The sequence below is a fragment of the Columba livia genome, chromosome 8 (genome assembly GCF_036013475.1).
Source record: "Columba livia isolate bColLiv1 breed racing homer chromosome 8, bColLiv1.pat.W.v2, whole genome shotgun sequence".
NCBI classification, from domain to species: Eukaryota; Metazoa; Chordata; class Aves; order Columbiformes; family Columbidae; genus Columba; species Columba livia.
Window position 1 is genome coordinate 11,724,890 of NC_088609.1, and position 9,494 is coordinate 11,734,383.

Here is a 9,494-nt window from a genome sequence, read left to right on the forward strand (position 1 = left end):
ATACATTTTTTAATAGCTTGCAGACATGCAGCCAACCTTTGGAAGGAAGGACCAGGAGCAGGTATAGCACTTGGCAAACACGGGGAGAAGGGAGAACGTATGGTACCAACCACCACAACGCCACCCATGCAGGAACACGTGGCGATGGTAGCGAGGTGGTCTTGTCCCCCTGACACCCACCCCACCACATCTGCAGCTGGGCAGGTGCAGTAACAGCAGAGTAACAATGATGGTGAGAACCATTCATGCAGATCTGTCACTGATGCCCATGTCCACAAGTTCTATGTGTCAGTTGGTGTTATAAACCAATCCACTCAAGTTCCTTCCACGGCTGAAGCCAAGTCATTTTAAAGTTAGCCTGAGTACATCTGTATCAGAGCTTGGCAAATCTTCAGAGGTGGTTTTCTAGATGTTATTTCCCCAAACAGGTCAACCATTCTTGTACAAGTCAGCAGGAACTAAGTGATGATGTCTTTTAAGGAGAAAAGATGCTGCCAGTTAGCTGATAAACAGTATTTAACTTCTGTGAAAAACAAAAGATCCCAGTTCCAGCTGTGTTCAGAACTCAAAGTACTAGAGCTGATGTCTTTTGCAGAGGCTTTTTTCACAACTTATGTGATTCTTAACCGCCTCTTCTGCATCCCTTTCAAAGCACGTCGCCCCATGACCAGTTCATTGCAAAGCCACTTCTCCTTCCAGCAGTGACTGTGGAGATACTAGCTTGACCGCAAACAGAGGCAACATTCATTCATACCAAGTTACAGCTTATTAACGACAGCGCCCTCATTAACACACACCTACACACCCTGCTTCAAGTTCCAAGTTCACTATAATTATCACTGCACCACTTTTACACTCACCTGTTCCTTCAGTTGCTTGATGGATTGCTGGAGGGTCAGTATCTGGTTAAACAAAGGGCTCCTGAGTGTGTTACGCAAAATAGTCAGGTTTTCGTTATGTTGGGAATCTCTTTTCTCACGAAGTTTTGCTTGCAGACGATCAAGGATCTGCAGCACCTGCTGTTTATCTGCACCACAAAGTAGTACATGTGAGGAATGTAGCTTCATTTCTCACCGCTTAATAAAAGTCATCACATTCAGACTACATACCTGCAGCAGGATTTTCAGGCATATTGAAGGGTATTTTTGGATTTAGTCTAGAATAACCTGGATGAGGTTTAAAAAAAATATAGAATTAATAAATTATGTATCTGAGCAGAATGCTAACAGATGAACAGTCAATGCACACAATAATAAAACACTAAGCTAACTATAACAAATTTAATACAAAAATACTACTACCCCCTGTTTTCACCTCAAACATTCAACAATATAGCGAGTTGCACTGCAGCCTCAGCACATCCAAAATCTTTCCTTGTTCCGCATGCTTTTCCTTTCACACATAGCAAAGAATGTGAACTCTTTCAAAATATGAGTGAAAATGCAGGTTATAAAATCAAACATTGGCCAAGAAAACTGCAAGACAGGTATGCTCAACCAAATTATTTTGAATATGGACATTAAAGTTGCAATATTTTCAAATACACATAACAGTTAAAATCATCCTACTATTTAGAAGATACCTTCCACCCAATTAATTATTTGTAGACAGTATTCTTATTGTGACAGCTCAGCCCTGCCACATGGCAATATAGGCGAAACCTTGCATCTCTCTATAAAACAATGAAGTTCCGTCCACTCAGAAGACAGCACAGAGGCCCAAAATTGGCCAAATCAACCCCTAGTCCCACACATTCCTAAGGGAGGTCAGTTCTAATTGCAGCCCCCATGCTGAACAGGTGAAAGAAGCTCATTGCCTTCTACGTGAGCTTGCCTTTCTCTTTATTATGTACATGCCAAGCTTTGAAAGAACAGAATATCCTTCATCACACTCCTCTACAGTGCCAAACAGAGCAGGTCTCCAACTGGGGGTGAGGTTCATGGCAGCATAAAAACAACAGACTTGCAATTAGCTGCGATGATAAATCTGTACCCTTACTTCCATGTTATTATGTTGATGTGGAGCCTGTCATTCTGAAAACTATCAAGGCAGTTATACCAAAACATACATGAGAAATAAGATTTCTTCACTTAGCACAAGCTCCTCTAAAAGAAGTCAGCATTTAATAGCATAATTTTAACTCTACCCAGTATATAACAGTGTAATTGCAGGACCTCTGATCCCTTCTACTCTGCCTCTGATGTTGTCTGTGCTCACACTGAAGATGCCTTGAGTTCTGGGAGGACGCTGTTGCATTTAACAAGATATTAAAATAGCTTCTCTTCTCCTGAAGAGTCAAATTAAGCTGATTTACCTAATGAAAAGAAAAAGTGGAGGTGTGTCACAAACCACCATTTCAGATTTATGCACCCTTTGCCTATCTGAGCAGCTTTGGCTCATGGAGGAATTCCTGCAGAGCTCGGCGGGTTTGCGTGGTTTCCACCCAGGGCCAAGCAAAATGAGTCACTTTGCAAGGCTGTTAACAGATTTAGGAGGTCATTTTAAATCAAACTCATAGCAAGAGTTGAAGCAGCAAACCCATGCAACCCCTAAAAGATTTTCAGGAATGCATCTGAACTTTGCTAAGTGCTGCAGCTTTATTTTCTTTTCCCTTCGAAATAAAACACTTCTAAGAGCACAGCAGCCTTTGATTCTGTGCTGAGATCTGATTCTGAAAAACAGATGAAAATACCATTTCCTTATACATTCCTGGGTCTTCATTTAAACAAAGAAGACAAAACTAAAACCTCCTTGACTAAAAATATTGCATGAATCTTAAACAGGTCAAATAAAATGGAAATACATTCTTTCTTCCCAATTTAACTTCCCTCCATTCACTACCCTCATCTGTTTCTCTACCTCACAGTAGCAATCAAAAGAAAAAAAAAAAGGCACCTTAAAGCAAGAGAACCAACATCAGAAAGGGATGCAAAATAACTCCTATGAGGAAAAGTGGCTTGAAACACCTTTAAACCAGCAGCAGGGTGAAAAAAAGATTAAACCCAGAAAAGAAATCCAGCATGGCAGGAAATAATGCCAACTTGACAACACCATCCCCATCTAATAGCTGAAGCCAAGAGGCTGGTCCAGCCCTCCAGCCCTCTTTGATGCATTTTGTTCTTCCCCTTCCATCTGCGCCTGCACTCATTCATCTGATCCCATAGTGAGCTGGAACGGGGAGCTAAACACGCAAAAAAAAAAACCACAACCCTTCCCATTTTGGTAGAGTGAGCTTTCTGCCCAGTTAGCTCTCGACTGCCAGCACTGGCAGGCGGGAGGGGGCCCAGACGTGCCGGGGAAGCAGAACCGCACCTTGCAGCACTGGCGGCTGCAGCTCAGCTGCACTGGCAAACCACACCACAAGAAACAGCCTGCGTCACTCAAAAAACAGCCTCAAAGTGCCGTGCCGACAGTCTCCAAGATTAATCTTTTTCTCCATTACAGCGGGTGCAACAATAGCAATTATGATGACGGGTACAGATCCACGGAAGAAAAATTGAAGCAGGAAAATGCAGGTGAGAGATCTGGGCTCCAACAAATGTACTGGAGTCCTCACGAGAAAAAGGTGTAAAAGAGAGGAGGAAAAAAAAAAGATTAAAGAAAGTTCCACCTTCCTGCTTGAGCTGCTGCAAAGTGTTGCTGAGAGCCATTGCAGACCCCTCCGTGCCAGGGGATGCCACAGTGGACCTCAGGTGTGTCACAGTTTGAGTTCACACAGCACTTTGGGATTCTTCATGATCAAAGGCGGCCCCCAGCCAGTTTGCAATGGTTTATTTTTTTTTTTTTTCGTGTGCAATATATTAAAACCACCCTCAATATTTCTTTGTTCTCCGTTCTTTCACAGAAAGTTGGGGGGCGGGGGGAAGGGAAGAAGTGTGTTATAGTGTGTTATAAAGTAAACACCTCCTTCTGGTGTGAGGGGATCCCTGAGAACATAATTCGAAGTCTTCAAATAATATATAATTGAGGACAGGTCTCTAAGTCTGGCTTTTGGACACCAAAGAAACACACAACTCCATATACTATTAAGCTGTTTATATCTGGGGGGCCAAACAGCTTATGCTTCAACAATTTCCAAACACCTATGCTAAGCCCAAGCAGGGTGCCAACAATGACAGTTGCTAAGTTAGGATGTCCCTTCTTAGGCTAGAATTTTTAAGAGTGATCCAACACACTACTGTTTGTCTGGTTTAAACCAGTTCACCCACTCAGCTTCCTTAGCTACATTCTCTGATTTCTACAGCCACTTATCTTACCGGTAGACAAAACTGCAAACCTCTGTTCTAAATGTATGTTACAAATCCCAATATCGCTGTAAAATCATCAAGAAAAAAAAATGAATTTCAGAGAGTTTAGTGTTTTCTAATATCAGAAAAAAACCTCCACACTTCAGCACAGCATGGAGCTGGGTTTATACTGTCTTCACTTTTGAGAGCTGAACACATCATAGGGAGCAGGAAAGTTTCATAAGGTTTTGTACAAAATCCCAAGACTTGGATCTTCTTCAAAAGCAGCCTAAGAAAAAATGAATTCCCCCATGCTGGTGCCAGCAGAGGTCATCAGAAGAGCTGAAAGGTTTAAGTCTTCCATTGCCATCAGCCCAGGCCAGACACCTGCCATTGGCACAGGGACACAGGGCGCTCAGCCCTGGAGCCAGAGGGAACACGACACCCCAGCAGCAGCCTTGACAAACACCTGCCCTCCACAGAGCACTGCTAAAAGACAAAAAGAAGGGTTTCCCTCCTGGGGTCTGGAGGAGGACACAGTTTGGCCAACAGAGATTCTTCTTCCCATTTCTCCCAACTCATCCAACAACTGCTGCTGCCCTACATCCCTCAACTTGGCCCCTGACAACCTGTGTCCTTCCACAAGTCACACCTGCAGGGGAAGTTCTGCCTCATGGGAGGCCCTCCCCAACCTTCTGGGACACCAAACACCATGAGCCCCTAATGCACAAATGCTAACTGCTGCTATTTTTCAAAGGCTTCTACTGTGGCCAGTCTGAGCAGCCTGCCACAGGAACAGCCAAGGGTACACCCCAACCCAAAGTCACCTTTCTGCACTAATGCCATTGTAATTTTTCCTGGCCCTGTTATCAGGAATGACCAACACAGCACATGTCACATTCTTCATCAGAGAGGGGTCTGACTTGGAAAATTTAAGCCCAAACAGCTTAAAATATGATAAGGGCAAAAAGAAAGGGAAAACAACATTTGTTAGTGTGATTTTAATCCTAAATTGTCCTAACACAGCATCACCTGTAATTTTAGATATCAAAAATTATACAGTTCACCTGACATCAAGCAACTACGTACTGTGAAAAAAAACAACACTATTCTAAGACATTTTTCTGTCCTACACATTATGCTCAGTTTTCCATCCTGGTAGCACACAGAAGCACACAGTCCAACCAAGCTTAGTACATACACACTTTTCAGATGAAACCACCAAAACCCGCTGCTCTGTGAAATGCTGCAGTATTTATAAAGAGTGCTATACAGCGCATGCTCACACTGCTCTGGGCACTTCAAAGAAGGAACCAACCAAGCAGTGCTGTGAGTGCCTAAACACAAATACACCACACACCTCCAGGTGAAGCAGGTCAAAGCTAAATATTGTTAAATATCAAAACACTACTCCACGGGCACACTGAGCATGCCCTGTTGTTACATACAATTAGTGACCACAACATGAGGAGAGAAAAAAAAAAAACAAAACACAACAAACCCAAAAACACCCAAAGGAACATTCTGCATGTGTGATTACCAGTCTCCATGCAGATCAAGAGGAGTCTTACTCACTCTTGAGGCATGTGAACTTTTAACAAGCAGAACCTGAATTCCTGCGGACTTCAGCCTCCTGGGAAGCGCCAGTATGCGTTCTCTGGTGTCTAATAGAAGGGTGAGCTCACGCTGAAGCCATTCTCCATGGAGCAATAACATGGCCTCAGAAACCTGTTCTCGCAAAGCTGGAGGAAAACTTGTTTCTGAGATCTAAATGTTGTCACATTCGAGTAAAATTAGGCAATAAATCCTACAATTACTATGATAGTGTACATGATTAACAAATCACTTTATGGGGAGGGCCTGTGTACACTCAGGCACAGGTCAGGCACTGAGAAGGCGAGGGGTCGGTGGGAAATGCCTCTCCCAAGCATCTGTGCCACATAGAATCCTTTCAGTTGGAAGAGACCCTCAGGATCATTGAGTCCAACCATACTGTAACTCTGGCACTAAACCATGTCCCTAAGAACCTCACCTAAACGCCTTTTAAACACCTCCAGCGACGGTGACTCCACCACTGCCCTGGGCAGCCTGTTCCAATGCCCGACAGCCCTTTCTGGGAAGAATTTTTTCCTAATATCCAATCTAAACCTCCCCTGGTGCAACTTGAGGCCACTTTCCCTTGTGCTGTCACTTGCCACTTGGGAGACCAACACCCTCCATGCTCCAACCTCCTTTCAGGCAGTTGCAGAGATCAGGTGGTCTCCCCTCAGCCTCCTGTTCTCCAGCTGAACAGCCCCAGCTCCCTCAGCCGCTCCCCAAGCACCAATACTACCTGAAGAAGGGATTAAACTCCTCCAGAAGAGCCCTCACAACGAGCAGGCTCTACCCGCCAGAGACGCCCCGCCGCAGACGCCACACCCGCCGGCTCCCGGGGCGTCGAGGGCAGCGACCGCCCCTCAGGGCCACCCCGGCCGGCAACCAGCCACCTCTCCGCCCTCACAGCCTGCGGTACCGACAGTACCGACAGTCCCGCCCACACCGGTGCCGGGGAGCCGGGGCCCAGCGGCGGGTTTCCCCTCGGCGCTGGGGGCGCTGCTGAGGCGAAGGGCCGCGGCGGCTCTAGGAGCGTGGGGCTACCCGCGGTACCTGCGGGCGGGAGGCGGCAGCGGTCGGAGCGGCACGATGGCCGCCGGCTCTCACCTGGGCGGAAGCGGGAAGCTGGGGGGAGCGAGCCCGCCTCACCTGCGGCGCAGGAAGCCGGGGCGGCGCGGCGGGAGAGCCGCCTCCCGGGGGCCGGCCGGGCCGCAGCCCCGCGGCGGGGGCGGGCGGGAGGCGCGGGGCGCTGCCGGCCGGCAGGGAGGCCCGCGGAGAGGCCCAGCGGCGCGAGAGCTGGGGCGAGCCCTCGGGTGTCATGGGGAAGACAGCTTGAATGTGTCCGGAGGCTCCGAGAAGGGCCGGGCACGGCGTTTCCCCCCCGCGCTGAGGATCATAGAATCCTTTCAGTTGGAAGAGACCCTCAGGATCATCAAGTCCAGCCATAACCTAACTCAGGCACTAAATCATGTCCCTAAGAACCTCGTCTAAACACCTTTTAAACCCCTCCAGGGGTGGCGACTCCCCCACTGCCCTGGGCAGCCTGTTCCAACACCCAACAGCCCTTTCCAGAAGCATTTTTTCCTAATATCCAATCTGAACCCCCCCTGTGTAGACTTCATTTTAAAAAGCTTCATTTGTACTTGTATTCAGCAAATTGGTGTCCAAACATGAATTCAGAGCTATTTTGAATTCAATCTGCCACAGAGGCCTCAGCAGCCCCTACCACACCCAGAGGGGAACAGCAAAAGCCATAGCATGTGGCCTTGGATAGAGTTAAGGAATTTTAACACAAAACACCTTTCTCAATGCTCACCAAAACCAGCTCTGCTCCCAACAGAACTTCAAAACAAACGACATTACCTGCAGCTTTCAAGAAACACATTGCCTGGGATGGATGCTGTGCAGGAGCAGCAGTCTGAGTCCCTGCAGAGGCAGCTCAAAAAGACGGAATAAAAGCAAAGTTCTGCTAGTGCTAGTTGCAAAATACCGAACAGGTGCCATTTTAGTTGGAGTTAATTACAAGAACTGTAGGGGCTTTCTACCTCCAAAACCCATATGTTAGTTTGCTTTCAGATTTTTTAAAGGTATATATGTACACACACATAAAATGGTTTAGAAATTAATCTCACCTCAAAACTTCAGACTGATTTCCCCTCTTCCTAGAGCCAGTTTTACTAAGCAGTAGCAGTTGCACCACAGCACATAACACGCTAAGAACACACCACTTCAACCTCCTTTTAAAAAATTCAGAGTCCAAATGCCCAGATACTTCCCAATCCTTCCTCTCAATTTTAATTAATGTAGTGCTCGTAAGAGCTGACAATTCTCTTGACAGTTACATACAGCTGGCTGTGTATTTATCCATCCAAAAGATGCACGGCAGACAAAAAAGCCAAGCACTTTTCTCACCAGTGCACCTCAGTCTCCATCTCGAAGGGCGAAGTTCATTACAGAGCGCACTCTGGCCCTGGCCTTTTGCTCTCAGTTGCTGAAATAAGTATCAATTTTCATTTGCATACTTTACTGGACTCCAGACTGCCAATTCAGATTACACAGATCTCCCAAAAAGCTATTAGATGGCAATATTTCACATTGCTGTCTGAGGTCTTTGTCAGCCATCCACACATTTTAAAATCCACATTTTCACTGATTCTTTGCATATCTGAGACTGTGACAAGTCTTTCATTGGTCCCACACTCATATACAAGTTACTATTCATTCATTAAAATAATGACCAAAGAAACCAAAAGACTTCCAGAAGTACTGGGTAGTGACAGCATTCTCTTAAACACTATATTGGAGCTGCTTTCAGCCTTTGTTGGTTTTGAGAACCTTACTTATTTTTCAGGAAATACAGATTTACATTTCAAATAGTAGTGCTACCTTTCCTGGTTATCTTTAATCTCTCCACCTTCTATAAGCAGTCCAGGATCCCCAGCAGTTCATAACTGAAAACTGGAGCCTTTAAAAACAAACACTAGAAAAACCATGATATAACCTTAAAGGAAGTGAGAATGTGAAAAGTTGATAATCACCACAGAACACCTTACAAAGAGTAAATGCTAAGGAAGATAAAAGACTGCCTACTCCTAGCACTTCGTATTCATTAAAACAATAAAACAGAAAGCACTTTTAACAACACAATCACAATTTCATGTGAAGATAAATGCAGGTGGCCAACAGGCCACAGAGGGGCACAGGCCACCCCACCACCCCTTTAACCTCTCCCGTGCTTTTAAAAAATATTTTGAAATAGCCAACACACTCCAGGGACACCCACAGGTAGCAGCACACTGAGGTAGAATTTCACCTGGTGGGCTAAAGTCACAGCTTCGGTGTTTGGGAGCGCAGGGAGGATTCACCTTCCCCTTCTCAGTATGCGTCCTCACTAGCCCCGGCCAGGCCTGCCCGCTGCGCCAGAGGGGCCAAGTGAGGCCTCCCCGCAGCACCAGCACAGGACTCGTATCCGAGAGCAGCCACAGCTCCCCTCCGCTAGAATTAGGCTGTTTAACACCTTCCTCTCACCAGCTCAAGAACCAAAGAACTGCCTCTCGTGGCCGACACCTTAAGTAGGGGCAGGTGGGCGGTGTCCCGTCAGGTGCTGATGGCGGGCGCGGCCATATTTACTCCGGGCACGACCTCGGCACTTCCCCTGCTGGGGCTGTGCGAGCG

The 9,494-nt window shown here is 46.4% G+C and overlaps 1 protein-coding gene across 7 annotated transcripts in view; it reads right to left on the reverse strand.

Moving 5' to 3' along the window:
• PATJ (PATJ crumbs cell polarity complex component) overlaps positions 1–9,448 on the reverse strand; it is a 149,032-nt gene extending 139,584 nt beyond the window's left edge. The window contains exons 1-3 of one of the 7 annotated variants that reach the window (XM_065070904.1): positions 9,348–9,448; positions 1,110–1,166; positions 861–1,027 (exon numbers count right to left, since the gene is read on the reverse strand). In XM_065070904.1, coding sequence (XP_064926976.1) covers positions 861–1,027; positions 1,110–1,131 — 189 coding nt within the window. In that variant the 5' untranslated portion in view covers positions 1,132–1,166; positions 9,348–9,448. The other 6 variants (XM_065070899.1, XM_065070902.1, XM_065070903.1 and 3 more) reach the window with 6 other exon arrangements.
• Positions 9,449–9,494: the final 46 nt, after the last annotated feature.